The sequence below is a fragment of the Cnephaeus nilssonii genome, assembly GCF_951640355.1.
Source record: "Cnephaeus nilssonii genome assembly, chromosome: 4".
Lineage (NCBI taxonomy): Eukaryota > Metazoa > Chordata > Mammalia > Chiroptera > Vespertilionidae > Cnephaeus > Cnephaeus nilssonii.
The window spans coordinates 84,282,607-84,300,005 of record NC_137075.1 but is presented as its reverse complement, the minus strand read 5'-3'; the positions used below and the strand labels follow the sequence as shown (position 1 = coordinate 84,300,005).

Below are 17,399 nucleotides of genomic sequence, written 5' to 3'. Positions count from 1 at the left end.
TCACCCACATAATCCAAGGACCTAATGTATTAGGTAGAGCTGCTATGTCTCCTGGAATTGGTAAAGTGGCCTTGTGTAGTCAGTGTCCTATAGGGCCTAGTGGCTCAGCATCCCCAGTCACCTGAGCTGGGCACTCTAATTGCACCTCTGTGAGGGTGTGTACAGTCTTGTTGTAGTTGAGCCTTGATTGCTTTTGGTGTCACTGGGAGGAATTGACCTCCAGGCCGATTGGCTATGAGGACCTGCTGGGACTACAATGGAAGAGCTGTTGTGCAGGAGACACCCCTATGAAGCAGGACTTGCTTCAGTGGAGCTTTGGTGCTCACCAAGTCTGCCCCTTGAGTGTGTCACTCGTGGATGTGTAGAGTTATAATCTCATGTGGTCTGAAGCTGTCCACCAGGTACACTTGTTCTGAGCCCTCCCAGGAGGTGCAAAGTCAGCCACTGCCTGGGGCCACTTGGCAGGAGCTACAGATGGCTGCTACTTGTTGGGCTTGGAAGTGCCCAAGTGAGGCCAAGCTGTGAAGAAAGGCAGGCTGGTGCTAGTGCTGGGTCTTGGGCCTCTTATTGATAGATATAGGGCATGCTGATGCCAGCTGCTTTTGTCTGAGAGATTTTAGGAAAGTCTAAAGCCTGAGCCAGGATGGGCAATACATATGGAAAAGCTGCTGCAAACAGCTTGGGTGGGGCTGCAAATTAAATGGAGCGGGGTTTCAGGAAATCACCAGGGTGGCAGTGTGAGCCAGGCTGATGGAAACTCAGATATGGCTGCCAGTCAGCTCTGCGACAGGGTGTGGGGAGTCTCAGGATAGGAACAATGAATCTGGTGAGCACCCCTGTCTGGGAGAAAGCTGCCCCCGAGTTCTTGCCCTGATGCCATACAATCCAGTTCCTCTCGGTATATCCCTGTATCCCCACAAGCCACTACTCTAGTGAGTGAGTCCAAGTAAGTCCATGCCCTGGCCCTTTAAGAGGAACTGCCTGGGATTCCAGCAGTCTCCTTGTCACTCAGCCCCAATCCCCGCTGGTTTTTACCGCCTGAAGTTATGGGGACTTCTTTTACTGGCACTGGAATCCTGGGCTGAGGGGTCTGATGTGAGGCTGAGACCCCTTGCTTTTTATGGGAGGCCTCTGCAGCTGAGATATCCCTCACAATTAAAAAAATGCCACACATGGGTGTTGGACCAGCCTATTCCACACCTCCACCCCTCCTACCAGTCTCAATGTGCTTTCTTCTTTACTTCTGTAATTGTAGGACTTCCATTGAGCCAAATTTCAGGTGGTTCTGAATGATGGTTGTTCTGTATTTTAGTTGTAATTTTGATGTGGTTGTGGGAGGCAGTTAGTGCCAGCATTTACCTATGCCACCATCTTGATTCTTTGTCATGAGTTCCTCTTTAAATGGAGATTTTCTGGGTTTTATAAGATATTCCAACTTGATAACTGGCTGATCTGAGCCACCAAACAGAAATTCTATAGCAATTAAAATAGGCATAAAATTTCACAATTATTATAGTTACCATTGCTCCAGGACTTTTAATAACTAGAGATCTTACCTAAGCCATTGTATCTCCTTCCACCTGAATCTATCATAAGTGATCATCTTAGTTAATACAATGGCACAAGTATTATCATTACCCCCACTTTCTGCCATAAAAATGGTCCTGTTGTCAAAGACTATTGAGTGACCCAATTTCAAAATCCCATTCACTGCCTAGGATCACTTACAGTACCAACTATCTTAGTAGGTTTTCTCTTGATGCAAACTCAGAGAAAAAGACTTGATCGAGTTCAAGTACTTCATTTAAGAGGTGCCTCCAGGAAATACAAGTATAGGAGTGGAAATATAAAAAAAGGGAAGAGAAACAGCCATACAATGTCTGTTAATGAGAAGGCTATTGCTATGAGCATCTGGGTCTCATTCATGATGCGGATCTCTGAGAAACTGTAAAACATGCACCAGAATTGATTAATATTAGGAGTGAGAAACCTGGTTTATCCATAAACTCCTATCTTTTAGTGGTTGCAGACTGCTACTGGGAACACTTATTTCAAAGCACTTTCTAGCCTTTCATGTACACTGAGCAATTTTCAGCAGCTATAAACTAAATAAAAGTAAACAAACAAACAAAAACCTCTCAGCAATAGTCACAGTTAAGATGCCTGCATGTACTGGAAAAATAAGAGGCTAAGAATGTAGCATAGACCTGATTTCAGATACCACAATTATCATCTATCACATTTCCTTATGAAGTTGATTTCTGAATTTTGTATATTACTCCACTGATTATGTTTCTACTCACTTACTATGCTGTTCTAATTACAGATGCTTTATTTAGACTATGTGTTAATAACAGATAGGGCTACCCTGCCCCTAATTCTCTTCTTCTTCAGGAATTTTCTAGCTGGTTTATATTAAATTTTATATGGACTTTATAATCTAATTTAATTATTAAATTAGTTGTTAATTTTTCTGTTGAGATCATGTTGAATTAATATGTTATCTTTGGAAAAACTGGCATTTTTATGGACTCAGGAAATGCTGTCTAAGAACAACAGATGTTTGTCTAGAACAAGTCAAGTTTTTGTTTTTCAGGATTTAAATTTCAATGCATATATGTTGAAATTTCTTATTAAAAGTACTCCTAATCTTTCATATTTAGTGTTGCTATTCTAAGTGGAAATGTCTCTTCCATTAAATCCTATAAATATTAATAGCTCATATATATGAAAGCCAGGGTTTGGGGTTAATTTTTCTTATGTGAAATAATTGCACTCATTGCTATTTGTGTTTAATTTAATGTAATTATTTATTTATTTATTTTTAAATATATTTCTTTATTGATTTCAGAGAGGAAGGGAGAGGGAGAGAGAGATAGAAACATCAATGATGAGAGAGAATCATTGACCGGCTGCCTCCTGCACATCCCCTACTGGGGATTGAGCCTGCAACCCAGGCACGTGTCCTTGGCTGGAACTGAACCCGGGACCCTTCAGTCCGCAGGCTGATGCTCCAACCACTGAGCAAAACCAGCCAGGGCTATTTGTGTTTAATTTTAATCATTGATTCCCTTGGGGTTTCTATGTATACTTTGATATCAATTGTCAATAAGGATCTTTTCACGTCTCACTTCATAGTTCTTTTGCTTCTTACTATATTATCTTGCCTGATTACTTTAGAAAATGATTTTTTTAATGTTAAATTATTTTGGAGATAATGAGCATCTAAGACTTTTTCCTGTATTTAATGGGATGCTTCTACTCTTTCCAACGTTGCTAACATACTGGCTTTAGAGCCAAAAAAATATATTGACTGTATCCTATTAAGAAAGCATAAATCAATTGCAATTATGCTGAGGAATTTCACTTTTAAATTAGGAATGGGTATTGAATATTGTCAAAAACATTTCCAACGTCCCTGAAAGTAATTGTATATTCTTACTTTGAAATATTTTAATATATTTTAACTAATGTTTTTCATAATAACTAACCATCTTTACATATTCAGAATGAAATCTACTTGATCATTCTGTATTACATTTTAATAAGCAATTGGTTTCAGATTGCTCACTTGTGGTTTTTGCATCAGTATTCTGAATATCCTTTTGTGAAAATGTTGTGTCTACTTCAGTGTTTTGAAAAAAATGTAGCCTGGCCAGCATGGCTCGGTGGTTGAGATTCAACTTTGAACCAAGAGGTTACTGGTTCAATTCCTGGTCAGGGCACATGCCCAGGTTTCGGGCTTAGTCCCCAGTAGGGGGCATGCAGGAGGCAGCTGATCAATGATTCCCTCTCATCATTGATATTTCTCTCTCACTTTTCCTTTTCCTTCCTCTCTGAAATCAATAAAAATATATTTAAAACAAAACAAAACAGAAGACTGCCAAGTCTTTCCAAAGTGATTGTATCATAATACACAAAATTCGTGCATGGGGGTGTGTGTCCCTCAGCCCAGCCTGCACCCTCTCCAATCTGGGTCCCCTCGAGGGATGTCCGATTGCCCATTTAGGCCTGATTCTCCTGAAGGATTGGACATCCCTCTCACAATCCAGCAATGCTGGTTCCCAATTGCTCGCCTGCCTGCCTTCCTGATTGCCCCTAACTGCTTCTGCCTGCCAGCCTGATCACCCCTTACCCACTCTCCTGCCAGCCTGATGGATGCCTAACTGTTCCCCTGCCAGCCTGATTGCCCCTAACTGCCCTTCCCTGCAGGTCCAGTCACCCCCAACTTCCCTCCTCTGCCGGCCTGGTCCCTCCCAACTGCCCTCCCCTGCTGGCCATCTTGTGGCGGCCATCCTGTGTCCACATGAGGGCAGTCATCTTTGACACATGGGGGCAGCCATCTTGTGTGTTGGAGTGATGGTCAATTTGCATATTACTCTTTTATTAGGTAGGATAGTTCCACCAGAAATGTATGTGAGTTTCAGTTGCTCCACATCTTCACCCAAACCTAATTAATCTTAGGCATGCTAGGGGATGGCAAACAGTACCTTATTCTAGTTGTAATGTAATGTGCATTTCCCTGTAACTAATGACATTATGTGTCATAATTATATTTGTTGAATAGTTCCATATTTTTTTATGAAGTGACAGTTCAAGTTGTTGTTGTTTTTTGCCTATTTTCGTTTGGGCTATTTGTCTTAGTGTTAACTTATAAGCATTCTTTATACATTTTGGATACACAATTCTTTGTTCATACTTGTTTTACAAACGTTTCCTCCTAATTTCTGGATTGCCTATTCATTTTGTGAATGGCATTATTTTAATCCTCTCCCAAGGATATGTTTATTGATTTGAGAGAGAGAGAGAGAGAGAGAGAGAGAGAGAGAGAGAGAGAGAGGAACATTAATGTCAGAGATAAACATAGATCGGTTGCCTCCCAAATGTGCTCCAACTGGTGATTGAACCCACAACCTAGGTATGTGCCCTGACTGGGAATTGAACTCAGCTTTCAGTGGATGGGATGATGCTCCAGCCAACTGAGCCACCCACCCCAGAATGTGAATGGTATCTTCTTAAGAGATGACATTTTTCATTTTGTGGAATCCCAATTTATCATTTTTTGTTCTCATTAATGTCTGTTGTGTCCTATGAAATCTTTGTCTATTCCAAGTTAACAAGAATATTTCCTTATTATTTTTCTAAAAATGTAAATATTTTATGCTCTGGCTGGTGTGGCTCAATTTAGTTGGAGCGCCATCCCATGCACCGAAATGTCATGGGTTCCATTCCCAGTCAGGGCACATGCCTAGGTTGTGAGTTCCATCTCAGGTCAGAGTACATGCAGGAGGCAACTGATCAATGTTTCTCTCTCATACCCATGTTTCTCTCTCTCTCTCTCTCCCTCTCTCTTTTCCTCTCTCTCTAAAATAAAAACATATCCTTGGGTGATGATTAAAGAAAAAATTCAAATCAAAATGTAAGCATTTTAGCTTTTACTTTTAATTGTAAGATCCTCCCACATTAATTTTTGTATATAGTAGAAGTACAAGTCAAGGTTAATTTTTTTTCCCACATAAATATCCAGTTTTTTTCACCACCATTTGTTATGGAATATGCTTTTTCATTTGTATATAAATGGGAACATGAGCCTCTTCCCATGTCCAACCCCCCGCCTCCCACCTCTGGGATATAGTGAAGACCATCTGTAAGTAGACTGTGAGACCTTGAGAGCCTGGCCAGCTCTTCTGTCTAAGAAAGGCCAACAAAAACTGCCTCTCAACATGAACCTGGAGTGTAAACTGCTAGTGTTTAGATCTTATACAGCTTGTATGTGGGCACAAACCCTGCATGCCCTGTTTTGCTTTGTTTTCTATACTTTATAAAACCCTGTATTGGGAAAGTCTGGGTTTCAGTAAAACAATGGCACCAGCTGGCAGCCACTGGTATGGCCAGTCTGCAGGCCAGATAGGACTTGATGGAAAAACCTCACCAATGGTGGCCACTACTAATGCACATGTAAGTCCTAATAAACCTGTGTCTTTCATAGCCAGTCCTTTGGGTTATTTCTTTGAAGAGCACAAACAATATGCTGAGGTTTTCTCAGACCTCCCTCAGCACTTTGCATAACAATTATTAAATTATCTTGGTACCTGTTTTTATTTGCTACGAGAGGCCCGGTGCATGAATTTGTGCATGGGTGGGGTCTGGCTAGCCCGCACAATCAGGCCTGCTGGAGGGAGGGGCCGCGGGGGATTGGCCAGCCAGCCCTGTCCCCTGGCCCTGGTCGAACTCCAGATCGAACTCCCAGTCGAGGGGACAATTGGCATATTAGCCTTTTATTATATAGGATTGTAAAAAATTATCATGTAATTAATGGTTGGAACAATGGAAATGTATTATCTTAACAGTTTTATAGGCTGTGTTCATTTCTGGAAGCACGAGGTGGGATCTCTTTCCTTATCGTATCCAACTCCTGGAGATGACCCACTTTCCTCGACTTGTGGCCCCCTTCCTCCATCATCAAAGCCAGCAACACTGCATCTCTCTATTTCTTTGTAGTCAGCCTCTGACCAAGACCTCGAAAGGCTCTACTCTTTTAAGAACTCATATGTTTAGATTGTGTTCACCTGGATAATCACCCCTCTCAAAGGCTCTTAACCATATCTGTAAACTCCCTTTTGCCATGATAGGTTAGATATTCACAGGTTCCTGAAATTAGGACAATGATATCTTGCAGGAGAAGGGGGGATTATTGTCTATCTTTTCAAAAATCAATAAATGTTTCTGGTCTTTTTTTGGTCTATCTGTTTATTGCTGGGCACCATTTTTTCAATTGACCTATTCGGCCATTGTTTTGACAATGTACATTATCTTTTTTTTTTTAATTGGTTTCAGAGAGGAAGGGAGAAGTAGAGAGAACAATGTACATTATCTTGATTACTATGACTTCATAGTAAGTCTTGATATCAGCAATATGTACATAAGAGATTACTGTGAGCATCTTTACAAACAATCTACCACAGTGAGATATAAAAAATATTGTGTTTTTAACATTTTTTAGAGAGAGGAAGGAAGAACACGAGAGAGAGAGAGAGAGAGAGAGAGAGAGAGAGAGAGAGAGAGACATTGATTTGTTGTTCACTTATTTATGCATTCATTGGTTGCTTCTTTTATGTGCTCATAACCTTGGTGTGTTGAGACAATGCTCTAACCCAGTGGTCAGCAAACTGCAGCTCGCGAGCCACTTGCAGCTCTCGAGCCGCGGTTTGCCGCTCTGTTGACTAATGAGTTTGCTGACCACTGGACTAGACTAAATGTTACCGTGTAGTTGGAAGCTGTGAGGATTAGGCAATTGTGGCATATTGTGTGCAAAGAGGTAAAGGTTAGTATATGACAGTGGTTGGCAAACTCGTTAGTCAACAGAGCAGCAAACCGCAAGCAGTTTGCCGACCACTGCTCTAACCAACTGAACTACCTCGCCAGGGCTATAAAAGGTATTACTTGGCTCAGTGGATAGAGTGTCGGCCTGCAGACCAAAAGGTCCCAGGTTCAATTCTGGCCAAGGGCACGTACCTTGGTTGCAGGCTCCTCCCCAGCTCAGGCCCTGGTTGGGGCTCATGCAGGAGGCAACCAATTGATGTGTTTCTCTCACATAGATATTTCTTTCTGTTTTTCCCTCTTTCTTCCACTCTCTCTAAAAATCAATGGAGCCCTAGCCAATTTGGCTTAGCGGACAGAGCATTGGCCTGCAGACTGAAGAGCCTGGGTTTGATTCTGATCAAAGGCACCTGCCTGGGTTGCTGGCTCGATCCCCTGTAGGGGACATGCAGGAGGCAGCCAATTAATGATTTTCTCTCATCATTGATGTTTCTATCTCTCCCTCTCCCTTTCTCTCTGAAATCAATAAAAATATATATTTTTAAAATCAATAAAAAATATCCTTGGGTGAGGATTACAAAAAAAAAGGTATTGTTTCTTAAATTTAAATTTTCAAATGTTTATTATAAGAATGTGGAAATGTGTTAGACATTTATATTATATTCATAATCTGTGCAAAATTTACTTATCAGTTCAATAAATTTTGCATAGATTTCTTAGGGTTTCCTAACTAAACAATCATGTTGTCAGTGAACAATAATAGCAACAATAATTTTACGTCTTCTTTCCAATCTTCACATTATTTTTATTTATTTTTCTTGCCTATTTATACTGGTAATTTTCCCAGTAAAAGTTCAACAGATATAGTCAGAGATGACATCCTTTATTGTTCCAGTCTTAGAGAGGAAGCATTCAATATATTACCATTCAGTATGAATATCACTGTTCTTGATACTCTTCATCAAATTGAGAAAGCTCTCTTCTAGTCCTAGTTTGTCAAGTCCTCTTTAAATCATGACAAGTGCTGAAATTTATCATTTTTTAATGCCATGGTCAGAAGGACCACTTTTCCCCACCATATTTACTGAGGTATATTCTATCCTATCTAATAATAGAGTAATATGCAAATAACCATCACTCTGCTACACCCACGATTGGGCCAGCGGGAGGCTGGGGGGCGGGACTCGGGGTGGCCTCTCAACGGCCAGATCGGCCGCCACTGAGGGGAGACCCCTCAGCGTTCGCGGGTCGGAGCGGCGGCAGCGGCAGGGCCCAGACCCGCCTCCATGCACCTGCACTGGGGGAGGGCCTGGTCAGCAGCTGCCGAGGCTGCTTCAAGGGCCAAAGAAGGAGGCAGGGCCAGACCCCAGCGGCCGCAGCTGCTGCGGGGCCCAGGGAGCCAGGCAGGGCTGGACAGGCAACCTCAGGGTGGGCCTGGGGGTGGGTCCAGCGGTGCAGCTTGACAGCAGACAGCAGGGCCTGCTTGGCCGTAGCTGCCGGCGACCCACAACAGGCAAGTGGGCCTGCAGGCAGCACCCAGCAGGGCCTGCTTGGCTGTTGCCGTGGCAACCCGGGAGCAGTCAAGCGCAGCTGCAGGCAGCACCCAGCAGGGCTTGCTTGCCCATCTCCGTGGTGTGGAGCAGGCAAGCCCCTCAGAGAGCAGAGAACCACAGGGAGCGGGCCTAAGCCGTCAGCAGGACATGCCCTGAGGGCTCTCGGATTGGAGAGGGTACAGGTCGGGCTGAGGGACCCCCCGTGCATGAATTCCATGCACCGGGCCTCTAGTATATATATAAAAGCCCAGCGACCATTACGGCGGAACGAGCAAAACGACCCGTTGCTATGATGCACACTGACCACCCAGGGGAGATGCTCAATGCAGGAGCTGCCCCCTGTTGGTCAGTGCTCTCCCACAGCGGGAGTGCTGCTCAGCCAGAAGCCAAGCTCATGGCTGGCGAGTGCAGTGGCGGTGACGGGAGCCTCTCCTGCCTCCACGGCAGCACTAAGGAGCGGTGAGCCAAGCGGTAAGGAGCGAGCAGGCGGGCAGTTAGGAGCGAGGGGTCCTGGATTGCAAGAGGGTGCAGGCCAGGCTGAGGGACACCCTCTTGACTCCAATGCATGAATTTTGTGCATCGGGCCCCTAGTTTACAAATAAAATTGTATATGTATAAGCATATATATGAAGCATATAACGTGATGATCTGATATCTGTATATATTGTGATTTGATTACCACAATCAATTAATTGACATATCCATACCCTACACCAAGCATGTCAAACTCAAAGGCTAACATAGGCCAAATAAACAAGGTTTAAGGTTATGTGAGCCACAAAAAAACAAAAGCTTCAATTTTCTTAGAAACATAGGTTTATTTCAATAGAGTCATGCTGAATACAAAGGGCTGAAATAAATGAGTAATCCTATCTAATAATAGACAAATATGCAAATTGACCGCACCTTCGCTACGCCCAAGCCACGCCCACCAGCCAAGCCACGCCCACCAACCAATCAGTATGAATATGCAAATTACCCCAACAAAGATGGCGGCTAATTTGCATATCAAGACAGCGTAGAAAGAAGCCAAGAGCTGCAGAAGGGAGCAAAACTGCAGAGAAGCAAGCAAGCCGGGGGGGGGGGGGAGGAGAAGGGAGGAGCGGAGGCGGGGCTGGGGGAGAAGGAAGTTGAGCAGGCGGGGCCGGTGGAGAAGGGAGGAGCAGAGGCGGGGCCAGGGGAGAAGGGAAAAGCAGGCGGGCTGGCAGAGAAGGCGGGCCGGGGGAGAAGGGAGGAGCGGAGGCGGGGCCGGGGGAGAAGGGAGGAGAGTGGGCTGGCAGAGAAGTTAGAAAAGCAGGCGGGCTGGAGGAGAACGCGGGGCGGGGGACAAGGGAGGAGAGCAGGCAGGGTGGGGTAGAGTGCAGCAGGAAACCCTATTGCAGGATTTTTCCTGCAATGGGAACGCTAGTTGTTAACATAAAATAATAGAACATTTTGATAAAAATTAATATTTTTTTTGGATATTAACTTACCAGACACTGAATAACTGCACAAATTAATAGGCGTAATGCAAATAAACCTATTTTTCTTGTCCTCCAAAAGTGAAATATTTCCTGTTGTGCACACCAAACAAGTCAGTCCAAAACTAATGACATGGCAATTGGCTGCTAAAATATTCGCTGCTAGTATTAGTGGAGAGAAATGGCACGTAAGGGAAATGAATGCAACATGATTATAGTAATCAGTCATTAGCGAACATTGTAGTTCATTATTAATAAGTATGTATAACAGGATATTATAAAAATCAAGTTATGAAATTTTTATTAAAACGTTTCTTACATATTGTTATAATGGCTGGGCCACAAAAATATTCATCGTGGGCCACATGTGGCCCGTGGGCCATGAGTTTGACATGCTTGCCCTACACAGTTACTTTTGTGTGTGTGTGTGTGTGCGTGTGTGTGTGTGTGTGTGTCTGTGTGGTGGGGGTGAGAACACTTAAAATCTAGTCTGGTAGCAAATTTCAAGTATACAATATAGTATTGTTAACTATAGTCACCATCTTATGCATTAGACCCCCAGAACTTATTCATACTATATTCAAAGTATACCCTTTGACCAACATCTTTCTATTTACCCACCCCTCAGCTATGGCAACCACCATTCTATTCTGGGTTTTTGTGAGTTTGACTTAAAAATAAATAAATAAATACACACACACACACACACACACACACACACACACACACACTAGAGGCCTGGTGCACAAAATTCATGCACTGGGGGGGGGGTCCCTCAGCCTGGCCTGTGCCCTCTTGCAATCTGGGACCCCTCAGGGGATGTCTGACTGCTGGTTTAGGCTAGGTCTGCAGGGATCGGGCCTAAACCGGCAGTCGGACATCTCCTGAGGGATGTAGCAGTGCGCCAAGCAGCAGGTGGCCAGGGATGAGCCAGAACTTGAGCTGGGTGCCATGCCACTCACGCTCATCCTGGTCCACCGCACCTGCTGCCACTGCTCTGTAGTGTTGCCTCAGAGTTGGGAGAGGCTTCCGCTGCTGCAGCTGTGCTTGCTGGCCATGAGCCCGGCTTCTGGCTGAGCGGCGCTCCCCCTGTGGAAGTGCACTGACCACCAGGGGGCATCTCCTGCGTTGAGCATCTGCATCCTGGTGGTTAGTGTGCATCATAGCAACTGGTCAACCAGTTGTTCCGGTCGTTCAGCCGTTTTAGTCACTTAAGCTTTTATATATATAGACTAGAAGCCCGGTGCACGAAATTCGTGCATGGCAGGGGGTTGTCCCTCAGCCCAGCCTGTACCCTCTCCAATCTGGGACTCCTGGAGGGATTTCCGACTGCCCGTTTAGGCCCAATCCTAGTGGGATCGGGCCTAAACGGGCAGTCGGACATCCCTCTCACAATCCAGGACTGCTGGCTCCCAACTGCTTGCCTGCCTGCCTTCCTGATTGCCCCTAACCGCTTCTGCCTGCCAGCCTGATCACCCCCTAACCACTCTGCTGCCAGCCTGGTTGATGCTTAACTGCTCCCCTGCCAGCCTGTTTGTCCCCAACTTCCCTCCTCTGCCAGCCTGGTCACCCCTAACTGCCCTCTCCTGCAGGGTTGATCACCTCCAACTGCCCTCCCTTGCAAGCCTGGTCCATCTCAACTGCCCTCCCTTGCAGGCCTGGTCCCTCACAACTGCCCTCTCCTGCTGGCCATCTTGTAGTGGCCATCTTGTGTCCACATGGGGGCAGGATCTTTGACCACATGCGGGCAGCTATATTGTGTGTTGCAGTGATGATCAATCTGTATATTACTCTTTTATTAGATAGGATAGAGGCCTGGTGCACGGGTGGGGGCCAGCTGGTTTGCCCTGAAGGGTGTCCCGGATCAGGGTGGGGGTTTCCTTGGGGTGTGGAGCGGCCTGAGCGAGGGGCCTGTGGTGGTTTGCAGGCCGGCCACGCCCCCTGGCAACCCAAGGGGAGGCCCTGGTATCTGGAATTTATTTTCCTTCTACAATTGAAACTTTGTAGCCTGGAGCGGAGCCAAGCCTGGGGCTCTGGCAGCCATTTCTGTGGCAGTTAATTCACCTTCTACAATTGAAACTTTGTAGCCTTAAGCGGGTGAGCCTGGCCAGGGTGTGCAGAAAGCTTTGCTTCCCCTGTTGTCACCAGCAACCCTGGCCTGCTCTCTCAAGCTCCATTCTGCCGCCATTTGTTTGAATTTGTTTACCTTCTATAATTGAAACTTTGTAGCTTGAGTGGAGGCTTAGGCCTGCAACGGCTATGGAAAGCTTGGCTTCCTCTGTTACCTGGGAAACCTTGCTCTCTGTGGCTGTAGCCATCTTGGATTGGGGTTAATTTGCATACTCGCCCTGATTGGCTGGTGGGTGTGGCTTGGCTGGTGGGCGTGGCTTATGTAGCGGAGTGATGGTTAATTTGCATATTACCATTTTATTAGAGAGGATTTTTATTGATTCATAAAGGAAGAGAGAGGGAGAGAGAGATAGAAACATCAATAATGAGAGAGAATCATTGATTAGCTGCCTCCTGCAGTGCCTGCCACACACACACACACACACACACACACACACACACATTGGGGATCAAGCCCACAACCTGGGCATGTGCCCTGACTGTGAATCAAACCATGACTTCCTGGTTCATAGGTTGATGCTCAACCACTGAGACACACTGGCCGGGCTTTTTTTTTTTTTTTTTTTTTAAGATTCCAATTATGAGTGAGAGAATGAGATAATTCAGTTTTTGTCATTTTCTATCTGGCTTATTTTACTTAGCATAATGTTCTCCAGGCTCATCCATGGTGTCATAAATTGCAGAAAACAGCATACTTAAGAAGCAAGAGATAGTACACCTGCATCTAATATTGGAATAATAAGGTTTCATCCCCCAACAGCAGTGTCTGATAAATCCAATTACCATTCTATATAATAAAAAGCTAATATGCAAATTATCACCTAGACCAGAAGTTTGCCCAGGAGTTCGAACAGGGGGCGGGGCTGGCTGGCCAACCACACATGGCCCCGTCCCGCAGCTGGCCAATTGGCTCTGATCGGGATGGTCCAGCTGGACCCCACTCATGCACGAATTCATGAACCAGGCCTCTAGTGAAAGCATAAAATGGTATCAGTAGAGCCCAGAAGCAGCAAATTCTAATTTTTATTTCTTTGGTTAATCCTCATATGAGGATATTTTTTTCCATTGATTTTGTTTAAATGACAGTAACTGGATCTTTTTTAAAAGAAAGAGAGAGAGAGGGGGGGAGAGGGAGAGAGGGATCCAAACATCAATGAGAGAGAAACATCTACATTGATTGTTTGGCTGCCTCCAGCACACTGCCCCCCTTCTGTGCACTGAGCCTGCAACCTGGGCATGTGCCCTGACAGGGAATTGATCTGGTGACCTCTCCACACTGAACCACTGAACCACACCAGCTGAATTTTTTAGAGAGAATGGAAGGGAGAGAGGGACACTGTGCGGGGGGAGGGGGTAAGAAGTGGTGTGTTCAGGTGAGAAGGGTAATATTCCCAGGTACAAGCTAGTGATTTCCCCTTCAATAGTCCACAAGAAACTTTTCTTTTTCTTCTCCAAATGTCTTCATTGATAACTTTCTTGATTTTATCTTCCTATTTTCACTTGATCTTTTTTCTCTTGGTATTCCAATATCTCTTACTTATTCCTTAGTTTTTTCACTTTTCATACTCTGCTTTTTATTATGATCATTTTATTCATCCAACCTACATATGTTGATGAGGGTTGGAAGTGAGGGTGGTAGGAATCTGAGTTTGAAGTTGAGAAGTAATCTTTAAAATTTAATCTCACTTAATCCTTTCGACAACCTTTTAAAGACCTATGATTATGCCCTTTTTCAGATGGGGGAAACATGGGAGATGATTATGTTACCTGCTCAAAGCTAGACAACTGGAAGAAGATAAAATCAAAACTTGAGGTCAAGCCTTCTAACATTATCTCCTGTGTTCTTTCCACTATTCCATATTCACTTCTCTCTGGATTGGCTAATAAAAGGCCTTCCTGAGGAATACACCTCTTTCTTGTTTTGCTTGGTAAGTACTGTAGCTTCTGTTTTAATGATTTAATCTGAATTTGAATGCCTTAATGGGAACTGCACTGTTCAGTCTTCCAGAGTCCCCACCAATTCGGGTGGTCTAACTCCAGGTAGTTTCCTACATTTAAATCACCTTCTTGATCCTTCAGGCTTGTGAGTTTTTGACCCCTGAAGCCCTGTTTTGGAATTCCACCTCCAGAGTCAGGAAGGTTGGGTTGAAGTCACAGCTAGTTCACCCACTAGTCTTACTGTAAGAATTTTTTTTAAAGGATTGAACTTTCCCTTTTACTAAAACAAAGAGAACTTTACCCTTTTTCCTTTTCTTAAAGGATTTTCTTGAGTGAACTTGTAACCATAAATCCTTCCACTGTCCCTTTTATAAGTCTATAGTTGCCTTGCTCAAAGCTGTAAGGACCTGCTTGTCATAGAGATAGAAAAGTTTCAATTTTTACTCTTGATTATGGCAATTAACTAACACAGATGGCCACCAAAAAGGTGACTTACCAAAGGGTGTATAGCAAACGGTGCTGTTAAGTCCTCTTCCGTGAAAACGTGCAGGTTGTGCACTGTATCTGCCTGGCTACATAAAAGAGTGAAGTTTCTGTCTGTCTTTGCAATCATATGGGGGAATTGTGTGAGACGCCCAGCCCAGTCTGGTTTGGTGATCACAGAATAATAGAGCTCTTTTTTATTTTTATTTTTTTCTTTGCTCCATTGGTGGAGATTTCTTAGAAGTTGCAGGATATCTTCCTTCTAATTTTTCCTTAACACTGACTTATGTCTCTCACCTTTGTTTTCCCTCAATCCCCCACCCGCAGCAGTAACTTGCTCCAGGCTCACTTTGCTCCAGTGCTTAGGGGCTTACTCACAAGGAACAACAACAGCCTATAATTATTGGAATCGAGAGTCCTAAGATTTCGCAACCCCTCCGCCACCAGAACTACGATTCCCAGCATTCCTGGTGCTCCCCGCGCTCAGCTTCCGCTTCCGGTCCAGGGGCCGCAGAAACTGAAAGTACCGTGTTTTTAGGCGCCCCGCTGAGATTGATTCACCTTCACCTGTGCGAGACCTAGTTGACCAGGTGGGAAACCAGACAGGCAGTAAAATATGAACGGAAGAGTGGATTATTTGGTCACTGAGGAAGAGATCAATCTTACCCGAGGACCCTCAGGTACGTCCGGAATTGGGCATCTTTGGGAGTAGGGTCCTTGAAGTGTGATTGCAAAGCAGACACCTCTTCTTCTGAGCCAGATATTTTTGGACTCAGAGCTGGCAGGCCCCAACCTAGAGGTTTCCTGCCACGCTTTTGAGCATGTGGAACAATATTTTGGCATCCATCGTTAGCCAGACAAGGACCTGAGGAATCCGTCTCATTTTTTTTTTAGTTGGATTACCATCTTTATTATAGTCAGGACAGGTTTCTTTCTGCTAACGGTACCAGAAAATCCTGGGAGAAAGCCTGCTTTTTAACCAGCACACAATGAACAACACACCCCTCCTCCCATTGCCTGGTCTATACCTGTTTCTATGAGAGACTTTAATAAACATGGAATTATAAACGGTGTAGATTGTAAATGCACAGCCGTTTTCTTGGTGCTAGTATTCCTCCCTTCCTCCTTCTGGGAAAGTCATTTCGTGTCAACTTGAATTTTAAAGCAGAAAGAAAACTTAGCGATCTATTACAGAAGTTCCCAAACCTGGTTTTGCCTCAAAATTAACCAGGGTTTTGCTAAAAAAAAAAAAAAAAAAAAAAAAAAAGAAGTTAATTATTAGGTCCCGTCTCTAGGAATTTGGATTCAAAGCAGGTATTTTATCATTTGGGTTCGTGTGTGTGTGTGTGTGTGTGTGTGTGTGTGTGTGTGTGTGTTTAAACAAGCACATCATGCTTCTGGAGTGCCAACAATTTTCTGTTTCTTGACGTGGATAATGGTTCCCTGATTCTGATACCGCCTAAATCTTCATTCACCCACAGTCCACTTCCCCCTGATGCTCTTCACTCACGGGGCTGCTACCATTACTGCATGCTGCCTGTCTCGAATTTTGTTGCCTTTCCCTTGCACCTGTCTAGTGTATGGATTCAGTAGCTTTAGCTGTGGGATTATGTAGGTCTCAATCTGGCATCTGATTTCCTCCTAGTTCTTTGATATTTATTCTCTGACCCATTTGACTGATGTAAGCCTTAGTTTCTCCTCTGTAAAATGTGCATAATAGAATACACTTCATAGGGTTATGAGAATGAAATGAATTAAACTATGTAATACCTTTAGAACATTTCCTACCACATGGTTAGCACTAGGTAAGTATCTGCTATCACTGTTGTTATTGTTAATAGATGAATGGCGAGATTAACACAGTAAATCCCACTAAATACTGTTATTCCAAGAGTCTCCAATAAGTCATTAAATATCATAAGCCCCATCTCCGAAATGTTTCTGTGAGCCTTTCACTCTTTTCTGTTTTACCTAGAACAGTCCATTATCTTTTCTCACATGAAATTTTGTAATAGCCTGACCACCATTTATAAATTATTCCCCATAACATATGGCTTTCAGAACCATTCATATTTTGCCTTCTTTCTTGTTATAAAAAAATGGGAAGGTGACTTTACTTATCAGAATATAACTCATGGCTTATCTGCATGGTTTAGTGTCATGTACCATATGAGCTCCTAAACCTTTATCAAAGGCTCTTATGCCCAAGTTTCTTAGGTTCCCTTTTCCTATTTTACGTAAATATCTCCTTTCACCTTCAAGGAGTTAACTTTGAAGCTAACATAGAAAATTATTAAACCAAAATTTATTAAACCAAAATTTGTCTTTCTTTTTTGTTGTTGTTTGTTTTTAAAAAATAGGTTTCTATTGACTTTAGAGAGAGGAAGGAAGAGGGAGAGAGAGAAATATCTATGGCCTGCCTCCTGCATGCCCCCTACTGGGGCCCGAACCTGAAACCTGGGCATGTTCCCTGACTGGGAATCAAACCAGCAACCTCCTGTTGCATGGGACGCTC

At 44.0% G+C, this 17,399-nt stretch overlaps 1 protein-coding gene across 1 annotated transcript in view; it reads left to right on the top strand.

Moving 5' to 3' along the window:
• The first annotated feature begins 15,398 nt into the window (after positions 1-15,398).
• The window catches only part of SYNJ2BP (synaptojanin 2 binding protein), a 36,526-nt gene continuing 34,525 nt past the window's right edge, over positions 15,399-17,399 (top strand). Inside the window, exon 1 of the mRNA XM_079767862.1 lies at positions 15,399-15,564. Within this exon, the coding sequence (XP_079623988.1) occupies positions 15,501-15,564 (64 nt within the window). The 5' untranslated portion in view covers positions 15,399-15,500. The remainder of the gene's footprint in view (positions 15,565-17,399) is intronic.